A 25,874-nucleotide genomic window follows, 5' to 3' on the forward strand; every position below is an offset into this window, starting at 1 on the left:
CCATCGAAGGCTGGTAACCTTGTTTCATGGTAAACAAATGTCCTAGTCCTTATGTCATCTTGGTTGTTCACCAGTCAGCAAAGTGAGTGGGCGTCCTAGACTTCCCTCTTTCTGTAACTGTTAAATGTTTATTCAAAAGGGGTGCAGTTGCACAACTCTTCTGCGTATCTTAGCGGTCTACACTTTGCTAATAACTTCACAACGAAGGTAACAATCCTCAGGGTGTATTTCTTGGAGGGTTTCCCAGAATGTTGCTTCTTCTTCGAGTGATGGCCCCTCTATGTATTCCAGTGGTGGGGGTGCATATGCGTGCTATGCACTGGAGCTGGCAGGTTTTTTGGCAGTGTCCATCAACCCGCACATGTGTCATGCATCAACTTGTGCTCCCAGCTGAAGTTAGACGAGGCCGTGCAGGCCGACGCTGCTCCAGGTCTCTCTCACCGCCGGCTGACCAGAGTCGGAACCCCGGTTCCTCTGCACTCGTAGTGTTACTGCTAAGAGCGTGACTTAGTCCGTGGTTTACCAGTCCTTCTTCGTTGTTTCGGTTTCAGTGTAGATAGTTTACAGAGTGGTTGTAGTTGTTGGTTGTTGGTTACAGACAGTTTCCCCGGTTGGGGTACGCTACCCCATTCCCTGCCACCGGGGAGCAGGCCCCACAATCCTGTCTTTCGTGCCCACGTTCCTTCTCTGTGAATGACAAGCCCCAGCGCTGTCTGTATTGCCGTAGGCAAGCGTATATCACTGCCTCTTGTGCAAGTCTCTCCCACCACAGCTGCCATGGAAGTCCCTGGGGATCTTTCCGTTGACCTCAGTGGGGTTGGTTTGCAAGCCAAGTGGCTCAGCCCTGGGTATTGGTGCCTTTGCAGTATGTAACCAGCCACAGCTGTGTGTCTCTAACCACATGAGCATTTGGGGGGCATAACCCCACTGGCTCACCCTCTTCCCCAGCCCAAGAGGCAGCATCACAGACAGTCCCACCGAGGCACTGTGGCAGGGCTGCTTTGACACTTCTGCAAAGGAGAGAGGTTCCTGCCCAGCAGAGCAGCTGGGACGTGCAGACCTACCCTGCACAGCTCTCCCAAATGGAGCCAGCAGCCAGGATTTAAGTTCTTGGCCCGTAGGTCCATTCCCCTCACTGCCCAAGCTGTACTTTTTGTTATGATATTGGGGACCTGCTCCTAATCCACGTTCTCCCCTCCCCCCATTGTTAAGAGCTTCCAAAGGAAGCCATTTGCAGTACACAACAAGCAGTTGTAGTGGGCCTACAAACCCCAGGAACTCTGCTCTGTGCCTTTGAGTGCCATCTACTTGCACTCTTTCTGCTAACAGTTTACCTATATCCAAACAGAGAGCACTCCTGAGATTAGTGCAGTCTCAAGGGGCGTGACTGCCAAATGCTGGGACTGGGTGACAGGAGCTGGGTGACCTGATAATTGCCCTGTTCTGTTCATTCCCTTTGAAGCACCTGGCACTGGCCACTGTTGGCAGACAGGATACTGGGCTAGATGGACCATTGGTCTGGTCCAGCCTGGCCGTTCTTAGGCACTTACGTTATAATCTCTGTAGTTCCTCGGGTTTAGGACTAGGATCTGCAGAGGATTGCATGGGGAGGTGCAGCTCTTGCAGGAGCTTCAAGAACCCCACCTCCTGAGCAGTCCAGCGCTGTGCTCAGCTCCCTTGCAGCAGGAATAGATTGCCTCTACTTTGTGCCCCAGGCCGGACTCTCTGCAGGATCTCTAAACCCTGTGCAGAGCCTTTTCACTGGACCTTCTGGGGCTTATTGTCCTTAGTCAGCCACATAGCCTCATTTCTATTCATTCCCGATTGCCTCATCTATGCGAGTGGGAAGGCTAGTTGCTTATGGACTATTGTTATTAATAGCTGGCTGACTTGTGTTGTGATCTGAGTCTTACACGGGTGACATGGACATAACCATTTATTTATCAAGCGCCTACTGGGATTCTTTTTTAATTGTCCTATCATTTATGTCTGCAAAGGATAAAGCACGTTAGACCACAGAGCCCGACAATCATGAATTAGGGTGGAACATAATATTCATGTTGTCATCCAGAAAAAAAACAAAGCTAAGCAGGACATTTTTTCCCCATGGAAGTGGAGCCTAGGTAGAGTCTATGGGTGGGGATGGAGAGTCATTTTTTTGTAGATCAGGATCCCAACTAAAATCAATGCCCAGTGTCAGATTTCTTTTACTTTATTTATTAAAGATGACATAAATCTTCTCAGCATATATTTAGCCTTGCATATTTAATATGCCCAGCTGCCCTGCTTTCGTTTACAAAGGCTGATCTTTCTATGCTTTAAATGAATGTTTGCCAGGTCTAGTGCATGTTATCACTGATTTATTGCCTCCTGGCTGCATACTGGTGCCAACAGGCATATAATTAGAATAACTCAGGCTGGGGATCTGTGAACAGTGTAAGTACTTTTATAATTAACCATTAGCCACTGTAGTTTTGTGTTTGAATGTGTGCTTGGTTTCCACAAGGAGATTTCAACTTTCTTTCATCAGTAACACATTTTGTTCTCTATGTGTAAATACATGTAAGCTTTACATTTCAGATCTGATCTCTGCCTATGTTAATTTATTTGATGACTTCTCAGAAATAAACTAATTTTGATTTTAGGGAAACCTTTCACATCACAAAAACAAATTGCCAAGCCCCCCAAATGGAGAAAAACCGAAAAAGAAAGTGTTAGAAACAAGTTATCAGACTTGACTAAGCTGGCAACATAATCTGCAAATTCTGTGCATACTGTTATGATATCTGAAACATAATTATCAAACTTAAGTTAATTAGACTAATGCTTAGAAAATCTGGCATGGCAGATTGTGGCAAGTAATTATATATACTGATTAAAAGATGTAATACAGAGTGAGCAGAGTCAAAGGAAAACTCCACTTGACACAGCCAGTGAACAGACACAATTAAGAAGTCAACTCTATGAACACCGACAAAGATACTGAACTTTGTGGAAGGTTATGGGCAACATGCCATTACCCAGTGGAACAGATTTTATGTACCATCAGTAAAATGTTGTTCTTTTTTTAATAAAAAGCTAAACTACAATTTCCTAACTGAAATATATGATGACTCATTTGTTTTTGCATTATGATTTGTTGAGATGAGTACAAGGACTTGTGCAAATAACAATTTGACACGAGAATACTAACTACGTATACTGTATATTGTAAGCAGGGGTTTGTTTTTTGTTTCGTTTTGTATTTTGAGTGATTCACAGGATATCCTGTGGCAGTATGAAAAACAAAGCTATTAAAATGGTGTCCTTTACAATTTCAGCACCTCCAATTAAATGTATTAATAGTTGTAGGTGAAAATGGATGAGAGCGGTTTGTTTGCCTTTGTGCATCTCAGTAGAGAGTCAGGATAACCTATAGAAGCAGAAACAAATTACGATCTCCAGTTTGTCAGAAGATTGGAAAAAAACATTTGTGAGAATGACTTGAGGAGACATACCCCTTTCCAACAAGCTGCTCTGCACGGATCTGCCCAGCTACTGTTCAAAGCCCCACTGAAATTAATGAGATCGTTTGTGTTCTCCACAAAGAGTAAGGGTGGTGTAATCTAACCCTAACCATAATCAATTCCCTATTAGTGAGACCACAGGTGGAAACCTGAAAATTCCTTGACTGGCATTTTCAGGGCAATGAAACAAACCCATCTTATACATTCCGATGGCTTTTGGGAACCTGACTTTTAATTCACAAATATTAGTGGTGAGCTTTTGGGTTAACCGAGAAACTCCACTCATCTGAGCATGTGCATTATTCACATCTATTGCAAATTTGTCTGAACTCTGTTAACCTCGGCTGCTCCTAAGGAATGGACAAACTGGTTAAAATAAAAACTGAATCAAGACTGAACCTGGATCAAACTATTTTGAGATTCAGGAAAGTGTGGGTAAATTTCCCCCCACCAATTTTTTTCATCATCACATCGCATGTGCACTATCTGGTTCTGTCTTGAATTACTGCATGAAAAGTTGCTCTCATGGTATTCTCCAACCTGATTCGCTATAGGGAGTAGCAAAACCTTACAAGAAAGTATGTTCAAATGACATTTGCAACCGTATGTTACAGTTCCAAGATGTCTGTGTGAAAGAGTATCTTAATTTGTGTGTTGTGCGGCTTTAATAATTAATAATTTTTAAAGTGCTTTGATAGCCTCAGACAGTAGTCTCTATAAAGGTGTAAATAATTATTGCATAATTATTTTTAATATATTTGTACTTGTCCTGGATTGTGTTGGTGGATACAGGCATGGATATGGGAACTGGGTTTACTATAGCAGTTTAATACAACTTGAAATATTTTTAATCAAAATCCCTTCTCCTTTGTAGATTTCAGCCTTAATTAATTGTAACAAGTGCACAGGCATAATTATTTCTCCTCAAATCCACAGGTCCTTTACAAAGGTCAATTGCAGAACATTAGAGCCTCGGACTATGTGGTCATCTACGCTACTCATTGTGGGCGGAACTCTGGTCTCCCCCAAACCCCAAATAAAAGGGTTTGCAAAGAGGCCCAGTATCAGGGCTTTGCCGAGAAGACAATGGAATCCTCCCCTCAAGGGGAAGGCAGGGTGTGATTTCCCCCCCCCCCCATCCAGCCATGCCAAAGCAACTGCTACAGCCCATGCAAGTTTCACCCCAGTGCGGACTACAGGTTTTGGCCCATAATCTTCACCATCTTTCTCAGTCTACTTAGTATAGTTCTGTGACGAGAGCTGCAAAAGCATCAATGAGCTAAAACCATTCCAAGCGAATGAAAGGACAAGCTGATACCTGGAGCAAGAAACTTCATCCTTTGCCCTCTTGTGGAGCACTTGTTCTTAGCTTACACTGAGATGTGCAGGAATAGCGCTGGATTGTATGCTGCTGCAAGTTAAAACGGTCATCATGACAATTCAAAGAGTGTTAAAGCCCCTGGGAAGACCGCATGAAAGGCCAATAGTATATACATGTTCCCACTTCATTTTGGACAAAATCCTGCCTAGGCAGTCTGGATATTGGGGGGAAAGGCACTAAATATCATTGCTTGTCCAGTTGCACTCACATTGCACCAGGGCAAGATCCCCTGTTCAGACACCTTAATGCAGCACCCATTGGAATCAATGGAAATACCACCATTGAGTTTAGGAGGGTGTTGGATCAGGGCTCTATTGGGCTGGGAGAAGGGTCTAGCTAACATCTGTTGCTGCAAGTCCCCAAGGGGCTCGGGTGGTGGGCATGGTCTGCAGGCACTGCGGTTTGGTGAATGTACACATGGAAAGACGTGGGTTTTGCTGTTCCTCAGTGGAGCAATAATAAGTTGTTCCCCACCACAGTTCCTCTTCACTTCTGCTGATCTAGGCCTTCCTGCCATACTATAATAGGGCAAGACAGGGAGCCCTTGCATGGCTCATAACCTCTGTCTCCATCCTCACCTCGTGCCATGGCTAGTGCTGTAAGCAGGATTCTGTGCCTCTTCTGCTATGGAAAGTGAATTTTTAAAGGTTTGTGCCATAAGCGAAGACATTAGTCAGACATTCATGTAGCATCTTTTCAGAAAACTTGGTGCAGAGTTAACTTTCAAGGCACTATTCAACCAACTGGCAAGAACTCTGGAGTCTCCAACTTGTAATACAGCTCACACTTCCATAGCTCTAGTGCCATGCAGTACCCTGCTTCATGTCAGGAAAGGCAATATAAGCCATTGCTAGTTTTTATATGTATTGAAGATATTGAGGATACTTTAATTAATGTTTCATGAGCTGAGTTTGCAGACTTTGGGGCATTTGTCTTTGATAGAACTTATCTGGCTGGGATGACACCAGGTCAGCGTATCATCAACAGATTCTTAATGCTACTTGTATTTTAGGATTTCTTTCATTTTTCACAGCTAGAGTAAATGTCATCCATATTGGCAGATTCTAACGGGAACTTTGAGAGACTAATTATTAAACAAATACACAAGACCTTCTTTGAAATAGTTTGTTCTCCCGACAGTGTGTCCTCGGTATGTCAGCAGCAATTACAAGGTTAGACATCCCTTAAGATGATAGAAAAGGTCGTAATGTTGTCTTTCCAAGCGTGGTGCTTCTGTGAAATATTCATGGTATTACTCGGGTATTGGGATTGGATTTAATGTTTCATTGCATTGCCATCTGTTTTTGTGTTGTTGGTTTCTTCCCCAGGTGGGAGCGGAGGAGCATTTAGGGAGTGAGAAGTGAGGCATACATAAGCATTCAGAGCAGATATAAACAAAGTAAATGAGCATTGAATCTGCAAAAGCAAAATAGTTTGTTGTCGAACTATTTTCTTTTCAATGTTTAAAGTCTTTTTGACAAAAATCTGCCTTCAGGCATGTAGATCATCTCCAGTGCATACTTTCTGCAGCATTCTGAAAGGCTATGAAGCTACATTAAAAGAGCCTTTTTGTATGATCTCTAAGGTTCACCCATAAACACAGTCTAGGCATTGAAGCAAAGTGTTCCTCCCTGCGACTGATGGCATTATCAAGTTTAGAGGCTATGTTTGTCAGCATTTTCCAGAGTCTCATGGTGGCTCAATAAGGGAGGCTTTTGCATCATCATCATCATCATGTTCCCATTACGCCTCTGGCGTTTAGGGCAGTGACGAAGCTCCTCCACTCCTATCCGTTTCTGGCAAGTCTTTCAATGGTTCCCCAGCTGTGCCACACGTTTTTCAGCTCAGCTTCCACAGCTCTTCGCCATGTTGTTTTCAGGCGGCCTCGTTGTTGCTTTGCTGCTCTAGTGATGGAATCAGTTTCCATCCGAAGCACATGGCCAATCCATCTGCAATGCCTCCTGGCAATGATGGTGCTCATATCTTCTTGGCTGCACTGTGTCCCTAGATCTTGGTTTGAGATTGTTCTGGGCCAAAAGATACGAAGGATCTCCTGAGGCAGGTTGTATGGAATGAAGACATGGACATGTCATACTTCAACTTTCTCATTCCCCAGCATTCTGCACTATAAAGTAGTGTTGAAAGTACGCAGCTCTGATAAATCCTGAGTTTTGTTTTGGTGTCGTATTTTGATGATTTCCAGACTGTATTTAAGCTCCTGAATGGACACTCTTCTCATCCCTTGAAGACCTGGACTTCGCAGATGATGTCGCTCTCCTATTACACCCAACACCATATACAAGAAAAAACAACTCGACTCAACACATTCAGCCAGCAAATTGGACTGAAAATCAACCGCAATAAGACAGATATCATGACCTTTAGTATTGCCTCACCATCACCAGTATGGCTACAGGATCATGTTCTCACCAATGTAGAAACATTCACGTACTTGGGCAGCACCATCAGCCAGGATGTTGGAACAAGCCAGGACATCCAGAACAAAATCAGTAAAGCCAGGCTGTTGCATATATAAAGCTAAATCCTGAGAGGTGAAGCAAAGCTTTGCTGCATGTGAAAATGTCCCAGGCGGAGGGGTGGACTCCTCAGCCCCAGCCGGCTAGGATGGCTGCATAGCAGGGCCCTGGCTGCATTCGACAGGATGTGGGAGGGGAGTACCTGACACACGGCTCCAATACAGACGCTCCCAAGTGGGATTCTGTGCCTGTGGCTCCCTGGCCTACCCACATTTCCCCTTCCTCGTGGGGAGTGAGCTGTGGAGTCGTGCCACGGAGATCTCCACAGAGCGCATGGCATATCTCATCTCTGCTATGGGCTTTCCACTGTGCCTCAGATTCACAGCTTTCCATTGTGAATCTGCCCACAGTACCCCAGGATTTGGCTCCCGATATTTTACTGGGATTTCTGATAGCCCTTTTTGATTGTCACATCTTCAGTATTTCCCTCTGATCACTGCTGATTTAAATGTCATGACATTTTAAATGACTAATTATAACAAAACTGTATATAAAACATTATGTTGCCAAATAAATGTAGCCTTATTTTACAAATTGATTGTTATTCCTACATCTCTCTCTCTCTCTGCCTACTCATAAAACCCCATCAGCATAGTCTCTGAGTCTAGCTGATCAGCGTGTCTGTGACCAGGAGTGTAGACTGGTTGGTTCATTTGCTGTGTAGTGGTAGATACTATGAAGGAAACAAACTGAATCAACTTCTCCAACACAAATGTGTCTTCTTTGCCATGTGATGAATCTTACTGAGTTTGTGGCTAATCTTTGCCCAGCCTAAGATTAATATATGAAGTTCTGATTCTGGGAAGCCCTGTGTAGGTAACTAGACCAGATCGCTTCAGTACAGAAACCTAAGGATTGGTCGCACTGTCCGAGTGGCATGGAACATTACTCTGCCTATGCAGACAGCTCAAGTTGCCAGCACTGATTCTTTGGAAGAGCGCTATTTTCCATTGAGTAATGCATGCACACGGACAAAGTTTTTGAATCATTGTGCTTGGTTCAATGGCTGTTATTGACTGAAAACAGAATTCTTCCAGAACAGCAGTGTTGATCAGCGGCCTCTGTAAACAGGATAATAGTCCATCCAACGTCATTGCCCGTCTGGCTGCCGTTTCCTACCCGCGTCCCTCCCAACGTTTCTCAAGCATCCAGCCATCTCTCATGAACACGTATTACTGGGGAAGTTCCACATCTCCGAATGGGGACTCAGCTCTCTCTGACCTTCTCTTCCCAGCTGTGTAGAGGGATGACCTGAAAAAGAGCTCTGTATAAGCTTGAAAGCTTGGCTCTTTCACCAACAGAAGTTGATCCAATAAAAGATATTACTTCACCCAACCTGTCTCTCTAAAAGGATAGAGGTGTTTGAAACAGACTGAGCTAGCCAGGAGGATAATGAGCAGCTCAGTTTCCTTTAATTCCTGTTGAAAAAGTATCCAAACACAACGCACAATCTCCCCTAGACACGTACTGTACTGTAGATAACACGCCGCCAAGTGTTTGGCAGGCTTGGCCTTGCCCCTATGGACATTATGTCAAGTATCTCCCTTACATTGTGTTCTGTTTCCCGGAATTTCATCTCACTTTCAGCCAAACTGGAATTCTGTCAAGATCTGGGATATGTAATGATCCTCAGGATGCAAGCTACATATTTTACTGAACATCATAAATGAAAAGACTGTGCCGTATATACAGCTCCATTCCTCATGTATTGTTTACGAGTCTTTAATACTTTCAAAACCAATTCTTTTAGGGCATTTTGGTTTAGTTCAGTGGCTGGGTTTTCTGATCACATTCAGATACAGTATTGCTATGAAACACATTTCTGAGAGTTAGAAACTTCAGCCCTAACCAGCTGAAGAAGACTCTACAGATGGCTACAAAACATCCTAGAGGTCCTGATTGAGTAAAGTGCATAAACATGTGCTAAAGTCTATGTATGTGCTTAAAGTTAAGTATGTGTGTAAGTGCTTTGCTGAATAGGAATGCAATTACTCATGTTTTCAGAGTTAAGCATGTGTTTAAGGCCATACTCCAAAGCATCAAAGAGAAGAAAATAAAAACTGTAATCATTACAGCAAAGAGTCAATGCCAAAAGTAACTCCCTACAAACACAGCATTGATACACAGTTTATTCCAGTGAAGTGATAGGGATAATATCAGTGTAGGTGAGATAGTGAAGACATTGTCCTTTTCATAAAGATGTGCTGAAATAATGGGGAAAAGTCTCCAGTAGACAGTGGCAAACTGTAGTATTTTATGAAATGCTGATAATTTTTTGGGGGCTCCTTAGCTGTTCACCCTGCTTCCTGTCAATCGAACACCAGCAAGAAGAAGATACCTGAAAACGGTATTTCTGTTAATGCTTTTGCATTACATCCCACTAAAAGTCCTGTTGTAAATGACATAGAATCCTACACAAAACCAGCAGATTGGGAATTCACAGGATGCCAATATTTCTTCTGAAATATAGAATTATAGAGTTAGAAGGGACCACAAGGGTCATCTAGTCCAGTGGGTCTCAACCGGGGGTGCACGTACCCCGGGGGATACGCAGAGGTCTTCCAGAAGGTACATCAACTCATCTGGATATTTGCCTAGTTTTGCAACAGGCTACATAAAAAGCACTAGCGAAGTCAGTACAAACTAAAATTTCATACAGACAATGAGTTTATACTGCTTTATATATTATATGCTGAAATGTAAGAACAATATTTATTAGGGCTGTCAAACAATTAAAAAATTAATCACGATTAATCACAAGATTAAAATAAATCATGATTGATCGCAGTTTTAATCCCACTGTTAAACAATAATAGAATACCATTTATTTAAATATTTTTGGATGTTTTCTCTATTTTCAAATATATAGATTTCAATTACAACACAGAATACAAAGTGTACAGGGCTCACTTTATATTGTTATTTTTTATTACAAATATTTGCACTGTAAAAAAGATTTTAAAAAATATTTTTCAGTTCACCTCATACAAGTACTGTAGTGCAATCTCTTTATCGTGAAAGTGCAACTTACAAATGTAGAATTATTATATTTTTACATAACTGCACTCAAAAATAAAACAATGTACAACTTTAGCGCCTCCAAGTCCACATTTGTAAGTTGTAAGTTGCACTTTTACGATAAAGAGATTGCACTGCAGTACTTGTATGAGGTGAACTGAAAAATACTGTTTCTTTTGTTTATCTTTTTTACAGTGGAAATATTTGTAATAAAAGAACAATATAAAGTCAGCCCTGTACACTTTGTATTCTGTGTTGTAATTGAAATCAATATATTTGAAAATGTAGAAAAACATCCAAAATATTTATAATACATTTACATTGGTATTCTATTAGTTTAACAGTGCGATTAAAACTGTGATTAATTGCAATTATTTTTTTTAATTTAGTTAATTTGTTTTGAGTTAATCGCTTGAGTTACCTGCGATTAATTGACAGCCCTAATATTTATATTCAAATTGATTTATAATAATATGGTAAAAATGAGAAAGTAAGCAATTTTTCAGTAATAGTGATTCAGTAATTTTTCAGTGAGGTGAAACTTGGGGGTACACAAGACAAATCAGACTCCTGAAAGGGGTACAGTCATCTGGAATGGTTGAGAGACACTGATCTAGTCTAACCCCCTGCCAAGATGCAATATTTATTATGTCTAAACCATCCAAATGGCCCCCAGTGGGCTGAAAACAGCCCAGGATGGGGTGGCGCTCAGCGTCCCAGCCATGTCCTGTTTTCCCTGTTATGCTGTCGGGCTTGGTGGGAAGGAAGGTGTCATAAGAGCTCCTTTATTGGTGCTACACCAGGGAAGGATCCCCCACCGATCCCCTCTGAGCCAGAGGCACAGCTTTTAGGGCCCGGTTGCCTTCACACTAGGGCACAAAGCAGCTGTAGCGTGCCAGTGAACTCCCTCCTCATTTGAGTGCAGTCTACTATGGAGCACAAAAATGCTTTACAGTCCGTTGATGTAGAAGTGGAACTTTTAACACACACACACACACACACCCCGGCATATAAAAATCTGACTGTACAATATCCTTTTGCAGTTTGTGCCTCCATGGGGGCATTTGGCTGGAAGGGACACACACTGGAATCCCAAGGCATGATTGTGCTAGCACAGCCAATTGAGTAGTAAGTAATATCTGATCCAAGTTGTGGGACTGGCAAAGACTCAGATCTTTCTTTGGCTACCGGCTTGACAATATAATATTATAATATATAATTGGCTAAGCAATCGAGTTTTGTTATAATACAGTAGTTTGACATAATTAGTTTCCTGTGCTCTGATTTTTCTTGTATTTAAATACTTTGGTGGTTATAAATTCTTAAGCATCAACACTACGTATTCATTGAGAAAAGGAACATTGCTAATTAATAGAAAAGCTATTTTCAGCACTTTTAGCTAGAAAGCAACATTAAAGACTTCTGCTTTTCTTCCAAGGGCGTTGCATTAGTTGAAGACACCTTAATGTAGTCAACACTCAAAGCCGCCTCCAGACCTAGAGCCAGGATCACAATAGCCTGCTGCGTTGTGAATTGAGAATTTCCCCCTGTAAAGGGCAAGACACAGAAGTTCCACAATGTGAATGTATTATAAAACAATACTGTGCTCCCCTTAAGGCTAGCAGTAGTAAAAACATAAACCATTCTGCAGCACTAACAACTTTAATAAAATGACATAAAGCACAGCTGTCAGGTTTGCCAGCATCCTCACACGGGGAGACATGAGTGAGAAAATGAACCCTTTTCACAAACAGAAATATTCAAAAAGCTTCACTGTTTACAAGTAATCAGAACTGACAGTCAGAGTTTATTGGTGGAAGAGCATTTTCTGCTTGAGGTGAAAAAAGAGGATAATTTATCAGGAAACCCAAGAAGTCAGACATCAGAAATGATCTGATTGAGGAAGGGCATACCTTAGCAATAGTGCGTTTATTTGTTCTGCAAGGCAAGGAGATGTAGTAGGTTGGTCAACAAGAGTCTTAGTGCTTGAAGAATGTTGAACAGACACAGTGTGTAATTTCCCCAGCAACTGTGATTTGAGAATTGTGTAATATGTGCTTCAGTGCTGGCCCAGAATTACAAAAAGAGTTTATAATGTAATAGAGTTGGCTACAATCAATGTCCGGTTTCTTTTTGCATTCTGTTCCCTCCTTTGAGAGGATATAACTCAGCCATGCTAATTTGTTCTCTTATCTATTTTATTATGTTTTATTATGTTTTCCTTTCTGAGCCATTCCACTAAACGCTAAGCATACCAAAACCTGATCTTTTCTCTGCGTTCACATAGCTTTGGATTACTGAATGTTACAGCTGGACAAGCCTCTATCTGGAGTGGTGCCTTTGTTACCTTTCTCTTATGGAAATAGATGAATTATTGATACTTCCAAAAGATACACTACAATACAAAGAAGCCTTTAGAGGACAGCATGTCGCTGCATAATGCAACATCTGTGCATTGGTGCTACACTTCCCTGCACAGCTTTCTGCAATCCCTTGCCACTAGCTGTCCAGGACTTGTCCTACAGAAGTAATTATTATTAGTATGTCTTGAGTTACTACTTCCTGCGCCAAATGCTGGTCGGAACTCTGTTCTGAAGAGAACACTTAGTTCTACTTGGAGCATGAAGATAGAGGAAACGTTCTTTCTTTATTGGTATTTGTGAACTCTGATCCTAGCAGGTTAACCCTGGATGCCTCAATGGGTATTTCTAGCTACTTGGTGGTTTTATAGCTCCCTGCTCTTTCTCTTTCCCACGCTAAAGGGGATATATATTTCTACTCTCCACTTGCTCAGCTCATCAAGTGCCAAGTTGCTAGGATTAAAATTCCCTCAGTGACGTGAAGACTCTGTTCCTCCCCAGGACCCTCACCTCACAAAGCATCTGTGAAGAACTTGTCCTCTATTGCACTTGTAGTGAAGTGGTCGCTCATCATCCTCCAGCCACTACTCATCAGAGCTTGCCCCAGCCAATCATAATGTTGACTCACACAGAGCTCTGCTTTCCCTGGCCCTGCGAGCAGCCCTGCTCATCTCCGTTCAGAATGCTGCTGCAAGATCATTCGCTGAGCCCACCGCTTTGATCGCCACACCCCCTTCTTTGAATCCCTGTTCTGGCAGTAGAGAATATTGCATCAAACACAAGCGGCACTTTCAAGACCCTTCACAGTCAATCCCCTCCGTACCTAGCACCTCTCCTTCAGTATCAAACTGTTGATGCTCACCTCCCAGTGGCACATGGGGTCAGCCTCCATCGCCTGCTTGTTACATTTTCAAACAGGCTTCGTCATGCTTTCTTCCAGACTGCCCCTCGTGCTTGGGAGGAGCTCTCCAAAAACATCTGCTGTTTGTACAGCACCAAGCACAATAGGGTCCTGAACCGTGACTATTGTGCCTAGGCACTAGGGTACTATAACTAATAATCAGAGGGGTAGCCGTGTTAGTCTGGATCTGTAAAAAGCAACAAAGAGTCCTGTGGCACCTTATAGACTAACAGACGTATTGGAGCATAAGCTTTCGTGGGTGAATACCCACTTCGTCAGACGCATGTCTAATAATAATATTGTGCTCTTGCAAAATGTACGTGTCTCGTCTTGGTCCCTGAAGGATACTGGACAGACGCTGTATGTCATTTACTTAGCAATGGTGAGTTAAAGATTGTGTAATATCTCAGGGAGGCTGAGTGGTAAATGACGTTCCTTTTCAGTATACATTGACTACCCCTCACTTGAAACGGGCTATTTTCCAACACAATCAGGAGCTCAGAAGTTTGGTTTCAGTAGAGAATAGGGAACCCAAAATCTTTAATTGGATTTAATGTTGCCCTGAATGCTTTTCTCTAAACCCACTAACTATACGAAGTCATTTCTAGAAAAAAAAATACATTCTTTTTGGCTGCAGCACCTTAACATTAAGCAACGTGTAAATATTACCCTCATAACCTTAGGGAAGGGAACTAAGATATAAGGGGGAAAGATGTAAGAATCATTTCAGGTAGATAAAGTGGGATGACTCCAGATAAAATATTTTCCCCAAAAAGCTTTGCAGAAATAGAATCCCCTTATATAAAATCTCTGGCTTCAGTGTGTCCTATATTTGAATATCTCTATGCGAGTAAGGACTTTAGCTCAAGTTCTCCATCTTTATTTGGTCTGAGCAGAAGAAAACACTAGCCTCAGACAGCAGCTATTTTCACTTTTACCTTTGAGCAGCGCCTGGGAGCAAGGGAGGGTGGAAAGCTTTGCTTTTATTGCATGACAGATGTTTATTAGAATGAGCTTAGATGCACCATTGGGATTTGCATTTGTGTCTAAATATGAACACTCTTCAAAATGTGTCTTCACAACAGAGTCTCTCTAGGAAATGTGTACTGGCTGTTAAGCTAGGTTCATACTTGAACTCAAAATCAATCTCATTTAAGCTGAAATGTGTATTTTTTCCTGGCCTGAAAATTAGCCTTTCAAGATGGCAGAGTCCCCTGAAAACTCCTAACAAATAATCCATAACTTTGGCGGGTGCTCTCTCTCGTCAGGATCCTGTGCCCCTTTGGACACAAAAAGTAACTTCACGACTGTGAGGTGCATTGTAGATTCTAAGTGGTCAATTCTCAGAGTCTGGCTCCTGTGAGAATGTAAGCTTTGGATGTAGCATGCTGATGAAACCGCATAAGGAATGTGGCTACCCGAAACTGGGCATCCAGATCCCCTAGGCATCTTTGAACATCTCTGCCTTTGGCCATCCTTACTATGACGTACATGACTAAGAGGTTTTGTGATCGTAATGCCTGTCCAAGCTCAGAAATGACTGTCACTGTAACCCATGACTCAGATCTCAGGGACACTGTGCTGCTAGTTATGGCTATTGTATATTCGAGTGCTGTTGAATGTTAGAGTCAGAATTAAATAATGGGTGAAATGGAACATGTGCGAATTGAACAGTGGATGAAGTCAGCGGTGGACAAACAGGTCAGTCAATGGTTTATTGGACTGTGCCTGTTGCAGCCGAAGAAAGAAAGGCACGGTTTTACTCTCTCTCTCTCTATCGATATCTATATTTGTAACTGTTAGTACAGCCCAGCACAGCAGCACGGGAAAAAGGCTCCCAGGAGCCTGTGGAAGTTATGGCAGCCTCCCAAGGTTGCCCTGTGAGCCATAGTAATGCCTGGAACAACTTGCCGAATCTGTACTGGAAGCCAAGATATTTGAGTCGGTTGGGTTAGAGGGCAAAGGCTGAGAATCCATTGCTACCCTGTTATAGCCATTTTAACCTTCCATCAGAGATTGATTAGTTTTAAAGGTTACCAGTTGTGCAGCTAAATAAAACCCCTCTCTCTTTTGTCAACTTTGAGAAACCATTTTGGACTCTGATTTCCATTTAGAAAACACAGTGTTTTTAGCAAACAAGAAAAAAGCCATTTTCAGTGTTTGTGGATTCCCAGTATATATAGGGTATGTGATTGAGTTATAGGAATCAAAAACACTATTAAAATGTACTTCAGTTTATTCTGCAACCCAAATTACATCTGTTCTGATGAACCAGAATCTGAATTCACCCTTAAATCTTGACTAAATAATAGCATCCTGGAAAGAGAGAGCAGAGGCCAAACAATTTACTTTAACACTGTCTCTTGCTATTTAAACCAAAGCAAAAAGAAAACCAATTTGGTTGGGAGGGGGGCAGGTGTCATGGTACCCATGAGGAAGATGGCTGCCTAGTCCCAGACCGCCTCACTCTCCAAGTATCCATTCACCTGTAATAATTACTTTCCTAGAAAACTGGCAATAGTTTCTGTCATAAAAGATTAATTAATCCCCTGGAAAAATGTCAAACTGTTGACTATGGATTCCAATGAAAAACTGAGAAGCAACAAAAGACTTAAGCCCGAATCACCTCAAACGATGGGGAGAACTCAAGGCCACAGCAGAGCCTACCTCAGGATGTAGTGACACTGAAAAAATTCCTCACAGCCCAACTGGATTCAATCTCAGAAGATATACGTGGCCTCTCTTAAGATGTATGTGATGTAAAATCCTGAATGGCTCCCTTGGAAAATGAGCTACAAGACACTGCCATTGAAACCAGTGAAATTAAAAAAGGAACTGCCTCCTTAAAGCTTAGGCGGGACACAGTGGAAGAAAAACAGGATCACTTCGAAAACAGATCTCAAAGAAACAGCCTTTGCCTCTTGGGCATTGCTGATGGTCTCAAGGAGACGGATATTATCAGCTTTCTTGAGAAGCTGCTCCCTGACACATTTAAAATGGACCCCCAGCTGTCCCCATTAGATATTGAAAGGGCTCAGCGAATGCCTGGTACTAGAAGGCAGGAGTCTGACAAGCCCAGACCCATCATCTGCAAGCTGCTGAAGTTCAATAATAAAGTCATGTTAATGAATGCTGCCAGAAAAGCTGAAACCCTTACGTACAAAGGCCACAAAATTTCTCTTTTTCGTGTCTTCTCAGCTGAGCTTAACAACAAGAGGGCTGCGTTCAATGGCATAAAGCAAATCCTCAAGGGGGCCAATGTCAGATACAGCAGCAAGTACCCATCCACCTTCACTCTGGACGTAGCAGGCTCCACAAGATTTTGCAAACCCTCCTGCGAAGCGTGGCAGAGGCTTCAAAGACTTTGGTGCAAAATTTTGTTTCACAGTTGATTCAGTCGTCTCTAACTTCATGCAAGAAAATAAGCACTCAGTGACTTCAGATACCATCCTTTGGGAAGCTCTGAAAGCTACTGTAAGAGGTGAATGCCACAATAAATATGAATTTCAGCAGGGCCCCTGGGATAGGTGGCTTTGCAAAACATTTTGTAATCAGCTATCGTCTATCCTTTCCAGGGTCTTCATTGAAACATCCCGAACAGGAGCCATGGCTCATGACATAAGAACTGCTTTGATTACTTTAATATTAAAGAGGAACAAAGATGGTCGCAACTGTGGTGACGTCGGCCCCATTATCTTTATTGAACACAGATTGAAAAATAATTGCAAAAATGTTAGCGACGTAACGGGATGTCATCCTCCCATCAAGTATACACAAAGGTCAGGCCGGTTTCACTAAAGGAAGATGGGCTGCTGATAATACAAGAAAAATTTCTCACTTGATCCAGCAAGCTCAGATGTCAGATATTCCCTCCATAGCTCTTAACTCTAGATGCAGAGAAGGCCTTTGTTAGGGCTGAATGGCCTTATCTCCGGCTCGAAGGAACTGGCTTTTGGGGGAGGTTTAGGTTGGATATTAGGAAAAACTTTTTCACTAGGAGGGTGGTGAAGCACTGGAATAGGTTACCTAGGGAGGTGGTGGAATCTCCTTCCTTAGAGGTTTTTAAGGTCAGGCTTGACAAAACCCTGGCTGGGATGATTTAGTTGGGAATTGGTCCTGCTTTGAGCAGGGGGTTGGACTAGATGACCTCCCGAGGTCCCTTCCAACCCTTATATTCTATGATTCTGTGATCTAATGGCTGTCCTAAGAGCATTTGGATTAGGACCAATGTTCCTGAACTGAGTCAATGTATTATACAACTCTCTCCTCACTTTGCTATCAACTAATGGGATTAGTTCTCCCACATTTCAAGAAGAAAGAGGGAAGCAACGGGGTTTTCCCTTCTCCCCTCCTTTTTAATCTGTCTCTTGAACCCCTGGCAATGTATGCCAGCACTCAGCCATGGAAGGTGTGACTGTAAACGGGAAAGAATACAAAATCAGTTTATATGCTGATGACATTTTTGTACTATTGAGGAATCTATCCTCCTCAATCCCATCATTACTGAATGTAGCTGACATTTTTGGAGAGATCTCTGGTTTTCGCATTAACTGAAATAAATCACAAGCAATGGATATATCCAAATGCCCAGGTCCTTCTCAGTTTCAGCATTTTCCATTGCAAATAAGCAACAAAAATAACTTATTTGGGTGTAAAGTTTTGTCCTGTTCTTCCCAAAATTGTTTCTATAAATATGGACTGTATAGGAAAAGAAAATTCCAAGGATGTAGAGAGGTGGTGTCTCCTCCCTCTATCTTGATTGGGGAGAATATAAATAGCCAAAAGGAATATCTGCCCAAGAATGACTTGTATCATTAGCCTATTGCCTTTCAAGGTCTGTCCTTTGCTCTTTTCTCAAATGAATAGGCTTATTATGCAGTTTATATGGGATAAAAAACAACCACACTTGTCATGCAAGACCCTTAAAAAATTCTGGGCAACTGGAGGTATGGGGTTGTCAGATTTGTATCTGTATTATCTAGCATTTCAATGTGTCCTATTGTAAGGTGGTCCACTCCAGTAGCTCTATATGCACACCAGCTGGGTTTGAGGTAGAAAAAAGCTTAGCTAGGCCATTTGGTTCCCTCTCTTCTTTTATATACCTTAAGAGGCTACCTATACCTGTAAGGAAAAATCCAGTCTTTGCATCTACATGGGCCATCCTGCAATGCATTAAGATGGAGACAGCATCCGATCTTACTAATTCTCTTCTCATACCTCTATGGGATAACCCTGTCTCAGGATCAAGGCCAGCTCCACATTTAAGGCAGTTTGGATAGAAAAAGGATGAACAACAACTAAAAATATAATGCAAGATGATAGACTGGCCTCCTTCAAACACGTGTAGAACAAATATCAGCTACTGCTGTCTCAGAGTTCCTTCTTTCAGTGGCTATGCCCAAGGATTCACTGCAGGTTAGGGGACAATTGGCCCATTCCAACATTCTCACCTCTAGAAAAACATGTTAAGAAATACGGAAACAAAAGTCACTTTGTAGGAATTACTTATAGGTGGCTTAGTGCTTTGCATCACCCTCTCTATCTCAGTCTCAGAGAATATGGGGAAAAGAACATGGCTTTACTGTCACAACAGAAACCTGGGAGGATATCTGGTGTAATGTGAAAGAGACTTCAAGTTCTTTATCCTTGTGAGTCTTCCAGAACAAGGTATTAAACAGGTACTACTGGACTCCAGAACATTGTTTAATGCTAGATTGGCAGCACACAGCGAATGCTGGAGATGCAAACAGCCACATGCCAACCTTTCACACATCCTCTACAGCTATCAAAAAGTGCATGTGTTCTGAAACACTGTATTGCTTTCTCAACAACTTTGTCGCTATCTCTCCTTCTCCAAGCTTATGTATTTTAGAAGTGCTGGATGAGTCGGTGTTAGAAATGGATTGCAGTAACTATTTTAGTGGCCAAAAGAGATATTTTGTGAAAATGGAAATCTGCAATTCCTCCCTCATACACAGACTGGCTTAGTGAGCAATCTACTACTGCATTAATGGAAAAAAGGACTCTGTCTAATAGAAATGTTGGGAAAAAATATGAGGCTGTCTGATCACACATGAAACTATTGCATACTCTTTCAGTTTAGTATATAGTTGTCCCCAGCACTCATAGGTTGTGTTCTCACTTATTTATCACTTTAATAATTGATACCCTGCATGACCGCTAAGGGTTCAGGTTTGTTGGTTTGTTTTTTGTTTTGTTTTTTTTCTTTTCCAAGTAATGAAGGTTGAATTTTGTTACTTATACGCTATTTTCATCTTCGGTGTGTATTTATATAGATTTTGTTTCATTATATGTTTGTATTTTATAGAAAACAATAAAAATAAGAATTTGATAAAGGAAACAGACATGGCCCTCGCTATGTATAACCTGTGGCTCTTATTGCTTTCCCTGATCCACCCTTGATGCCACCTCAATGCCCCATTCATCTACTTCTCAGCAAAACATCTTTGAGCTTCCTTCTGGGCCACCCCCGTCTTTGTGTAACCCTTTCCTGAGCTGGCCCACTAAGCCACGGCCTTCTCCTCACTGGTGTCTCTCCAGCCTCTTCTCAAAGCCTACCAGAAATTAGCCAGCTCAGACTCTTAGCTCTGCTGTGCCGTACAGCAGCCTGTGCTGAGTAACCACATGATCCTCTCAATGTTAACCTTCTCCTTGTCACAGTGACCCTTGGCCTGCCTGTCCCCAACGCTAGAGCTGGTCCGAACATTTTCAACTACATTTCATTTTGCCAAAATGTATTGTTTTGTCAGAGCCAGAACATTTCATGGTACTGGCTTCAGCGACATCTTGTACCCTACAGCCAGGTGGCCAGAGCACCAGTGTGGGATGTGGGGGATCCGGGTTCAAGTCCTTGCTCTGCCTGATTCAGAGCTTTTCCATCCCAGGTCCCTCTGACTCAGGCAGCGCAATGGCCCAAGCCAGGCTCTCCCACACCCCATGCTGGTGCCCTCCTCACCAGGACACACACTCGGGTTTCCATCCCCAAATGGACGTTTCGACACAAGGCTGTTTTCACGACCGTGTCTGAAGGGGTCTGGTTTCCAGTGCAGAACGAAAACAGATTTAGAAACCTCTGAAGTGGCCACAAAAGGGAGTTGTCGTCCTCTGGTCAGCTCTCGCCAACCCCTGCGTGCTGGCTTGTGACCCGGCCCTGCATCACGACTGCCAGGAGCTTGTAGCTCCTTGGGGGAGAGAAGAGGGCTCGTGTGAGGTGCCTCGCACACATTTCACCGCTCCGCCGTATAATCAAATTACTTGGGCACGACGGGTGTAATCCTGGCGGTGGCGGAATACATCGGAGCTATGCCGCTATCTTTGCAGGGGCCAGGGTTCCACTCATGGTGTGTAGTGGGGACGAGGAAGAACATGTGCCCCAACTGCTGGTGGTTTCTGATTTCCTCTCTGGCTCCTACGCCTCCCTGCCACATTTCCAGTTTACTGCTTGGCTGCTTTCAACTCATGTCCATCCACCAGCTGCACGAGCCATGGCTCCTTCTCCCCTCCTTGCCCTGTCCCCCCTCCAGCTGCTAATGGGTAGGCAGGTCCCAGAGGAAAGTTTCTGGTGCACACTTTTTTCACAGTTCCTTCTCCTAACCCCACTTTGTTCAGTGTCTCACTGGACAGCTGGGAGTGCAGAATGGTAGCCGGGAGGCAGGCAGTGCCCTGAGTGGCTGGGAGACAGTGGTGGTAATGGAAGAATCAAGATTCTCTCTCCCTCTTAGGTAGCAGTGGATTCAGGGGAGTAAGAGAAAGGGGCAACTGCTCAGGGCCTGGGAGAGGGCACTGACAAGGGGAAAGTCTGCTCAGGTCCTGGAGGCGACCGCGGGAGAGAAGTGGCTCAGGACCACAACAGGAGGCAAGGGCAGAGAGAGGAAGATGCTGCTCAGGACTTCTGGCAATGGGAGAAGGGGTGTCATCAGACAAAAGGGACCATGGAGGGGGACAGCCTGAGGTGTGTGAATGAGATACCAAGAAGAAATTAGCTTCTCCATATGACACATTTGCACCATTAGTAGCTTTGGGGGCTTTAAGACTGATTGCAGGTGTCTCGTAAATTCTTTCTAGGCTACAGCTAATTACCCTCTATGAAACACAGGAAACCAAGACTGTTACCCTAATAACCCCAGACACCTTCACATGCCACCATTTGAAGATGCAGCCTCATGATTACTGGCATTCGTTTAAAGACACTTAACATCCAGGCTTCTCTTTGATGCAAGTCCTGGAGGCAGAAAGGATCTAGGTTGACAACATAAGCAATGTACCTTCCCCTGGTTTTTATACCTTTCTTTCTAATCCTGTGAAATTGTTACGAGATGGATTTATAACGTACCTACACCTCATATAAAAAATGAAAATTAGTTCTCTACTAGTGGAACAGTAATACAGTTTAATTTGCCTACAGCTATTGTATCTGCCTTGATATGGAAGGTAATAGCAGAATATGAAATCTGTGTAGCAGAATGTAACACTGCCTAGGACTTTAGCTGGCAGAAGAATTCTGAGCAGGAGAAATATAGCACAAATAAAAGTATTTGTGGGTTGGATATATGCTAATAATCCTAGTTTATTGCTAAACACGCCATATATGGCAATGCAGTTTGCTTGGCAAATGTAACATTGTTTTCATCTCTGCTCTTAACTGCTTCATTTTCAGGAATAACGTTTGTTCATGAGTAAGAGGTGCAAATTCATTATTTTCTGCAACTGGCTGTGACAACAACAAAAAAGTTGATATTGTAATGTTCTTCTTTGAAAGCACTGATGCGATGAATATGCTCTGCACCGCATTCTGTACCTAGACACATTAAAAATCTGCAATACTTTGGAGCCAAAATAAGGATTTAATGTGAATGTTTTTGATTTGTCTTCCATCCTCAGTAATAATTCTCTTTGTATGATCAGTGGCAGCTATTTTTGAGGCTACATATGTGTGACTAGCCAGTGAAATGAGGTTTTACCACTAAGTCTGACTGTCTCTCCTCCAATGCTGAGTCCAGGACAGTGTTTCAAATGGCCACATCAGCAATGAGCGCACTTAGCACTCACTGTGCAGTACACAGCATTTCATTGTATGCCTATTTGCCAAGCCCTATGCAAAGGTTCAGTAATTCACATGCGTATGATTATCCCCATTCGGATGGGCAACTGAAATACAGAGTGGTTAAAGGCAAAGACGAGGTTTTGTGCCTGGGACGGGGTGTATGTATCCCGCTGTTGGCATGGGGTGGGTGGGGATGAGAAAAAGTGCCTGTATTGAAAAGTGCCTGAATAAACCATTGGTCCTCTGTAGCACGTTGGCAGCTGGGCCTCTCTCTGCAGGAAGGTTTGGGGCCGGGGCCACACCAGCCCGCATGGTGAAGCAAAAACCAGAGGGAAATTTAGCATAAAATTCCTATAAAATGTCATAGCGGTTGCCGCCAGCACAGCTCCCTCCAAAACACTCAACTGTCATCCCAATCCATCAATTACCCCCACATTCACAGTCACTGTTAATTATCCTGTTCCTGACCTGCCTCACTCCAGAGAGTTGATTAATACCTGCTCTTCCCCTCACAAATTAACATCATTGCCAGTCCCTCCCACCCCCAGAATCGAGCAGGACTTCCCCTTCACCATACAGAATCCATCCGTGCTTACCCTCGACCTCCATACCACTCTCTTCCTTGCCCCACGACCGTTGATACCATTCACAGCCTAGCTCAGAGTCCATCCATACCACACACGCCCGCTCCCATGGCGGTTCTGACAGGGGAAGAATTGGGACACCATGAACTAACTCCGCTCTTTGTTTTGTGTTTTCCTACTAAGCTGGAGCGTCACGACAAAGGAGAAGAGGACACCCCTGTGAAGTGGAGGTCTGAGGATGAAATGGCAGCCGAAGCAGCAAGCCTGAGGAAATATTTTCAGTGAAATCCAAGGTAAAGATTCCTAAGAGACGGTACAGATTGATTGATTTATGCAGCACCCAGAACGAGCATCATAGGGTACGTCTACATTGTGAGAAAAGCCTCCCGGCACTAGGTCGCAGAGCTTGCTCAGCTGATGCAGGGCTCAGGCTGTGGGGCGATACAATTGCAGCATAGCCTTTCAGACTTGGGCTGGAGCGCGGGCTCTGAGGCCTCGTGAGGGGGGAGGGTCTCAGAGCCGAGACACCAGCCTGAGCTTGAATGTCTACATTGACATGTTTAGTCCCGCAAGCCGAGTCAACTGGCCTGGGCTCTGAGACTTGGTGTCACCGGTTTTTTATTGCAGTGCAGCCAGACCTGACAGGCACAGACCCCGCCCTAAGGCATTTACAATCAAGGTTACGGGCAGCAAAAAAATGCTAAAAGCAGCAAGAGAGGGAAGGGAGCACTGAGTCACAAAAGGAAGGCCAGGCAGTTTCTTGGGTTTGTTACGTACGTATCACTGTGGTTCCAAAAGAATGTGCTGCGTCCACTACGCTCCTCAAACTCATCAGCACCAGCTTGGAGACATACTCTCTCTCTCTCTCGATATATATATGGAGATAGACACCTATCTCATAGAACTGGAAGGGACCCTGAAAGGTCATTGAATCCAGCCCCCTGCCTTCACTAGCAGGACCAAGTACTGATTTTGCCCCAGATCCCTAAGTGGCCCCATTAAGGATTGAACTCTCAACCCTGGGTTTAGCAGGCCAATGCTCAAACCACTGAGCTATCCCTCCCCCACTCAGCAAGCCCTGCCCAGGAAGCAAGACCCAGCTCACTGAAACAGGCACAATTTGCTAACGGCTTCCACCCAGTGGTGTCTGGCAGGCCCCAGCTTTCCTTATATTCACAATAGGAAATAGTCTCCGTATATGTGGGGTAACTTGATAAATGTTCACGTTTTAGAGAGAGACCACTCTGTGCATTTTTTATGCAAATATATGTATAGTATATGCAAGGCCCAGTGCTAACCCTACTACAAGTGCTACTTTATGTTTGTAAGTCTTAACTCAGCAGTTCAGTTTCACGCTCAAAATAAACCTGCTGGGAAGCTGCACGTTGTGATAAATTTTCCATTGGCCCTAAAAGAAGAAACCGTTTGAAGGGAGGGGAGGAAATAAAAACAGCTTGGCAAGTGCTAACGTTTGGTGCTGTAGAAATTGAGATATTTTCATCTGATACCTGGAGTCCCAGACGTGGGATCCTTCCAATAGAAATGATTGGTCCCCTGGGACCCATCCGAGTTCCGCGAGGATGTATAGCTCTGTGATAGTGCCACAAGTTTCCTCTTCTCTTCCCCGTCAGTCGTTAGCATCGTCCAGCACACTCATTTCTCTGTTGTTTCTAACTGTTTCGTATTTTGTCTCCTAGGGAGCAGGAAGCCTATAAATCTGCCTGCCTTGTGGCTGCGACTTGCTATTTGCAGCACAGCTTGGGAAATCTTTGGCTTAAACTCCACAGGTCGCTCAGCTAATATGTGTGGCCATAATGAGTTTTGATTGTCAGGTTCTTAGCCACTGTGTCACTTGTTTTCAATTCCTCAGATCCTTTTTGCCGTGAACTTTTCCTGGCTCACCTCTCATTTATTCACAAGAGGAAGATGCAATTAGAAAATGTCCAACGTAGGCAGAAGGGAGGTATTCTTAGATGATGCACATTCAAGCACAATTATGCAATAACAAGAGGTTCTGTTTAGATAAGTAATTAACTTACTGCAGCATTCATGCAGACTGGACTTTGCTGTACTTTATAAAAATGGAAATTGAAAAGACTGCTTGGACCCATTTCTTTTCCAATGCAGGCTCTTTCCCTGCTGTATATTTTGTAGGGCTTCTTCTGGTCTAGTTATAAATGAAAGACTCGCTGCGATTTTCAAAGGAGTCTATGTGAATTTGGTGCCCAAATGCTATTGAAATTCAATGAAAGTTGAGTGCCTAACTAAGATTCCTTTGTGTACCAGTCAGATTAATAGATCCATAGATTTCAAGGCCAGAAGGGATCATTTTGATCATCTATCAGACCTCCTGTCTAAGACAGGCCAGAGAAGTTCCCCAAAATAATTCCTAGAGCAGAGCTTTTAGAAAAACATCCAATATTGATTTTAAAATGGTCAGTGATGGAGAATCCACCACAACCCTTGGGAAGCTGTTCCAAAGGTTAATTCATCTCACCATTAAAAATGTACACCTTATTTCCA

The 25,874-nt window shown here is 43.2% G+C and overlaps 1 protein-coding gene across 1 annotated transcript in view; it reads left to right on the forward strand.

Moving 5' to 3' along the window:
- Positions 1 to 25,874, forward strand: part of FHIT (fragile histidine triad diadenosine triphosphatase) — a 213,621-nt gene that overhangs the window by 176,652 nt on the left and 11,095 nt on the right. The window contains exon 4 of the mRNA XM_065408274.1: positions 23,535 to 23,644. Within this exon, the coding sequence (XP_065264346.1) occupies positions 23,535 to 23,636 (102 nt within the window). The 3' untranslated portion in view covers positions 23,637 to 23,644. The remainder of the gene's footprint in view (positions 1 to 23,534; positions 23,645 to 25,874) is intronic.

This window comes from Emys orbicularis, chromosome 7 (assembly GCF_028017835.1).
Source record: "Emys orbicularis isolate rEmyOrb1 chromosome 7, rEmyOrb1.hap1, whole genome shotgun sequence".
In the NCBI taxonomy this organism is placed as follows: domain Eukaryota; kingdom Metazoa; phylum Chordata; order Testudines; family Emydidae; genus Emys; species Emys orbicularis.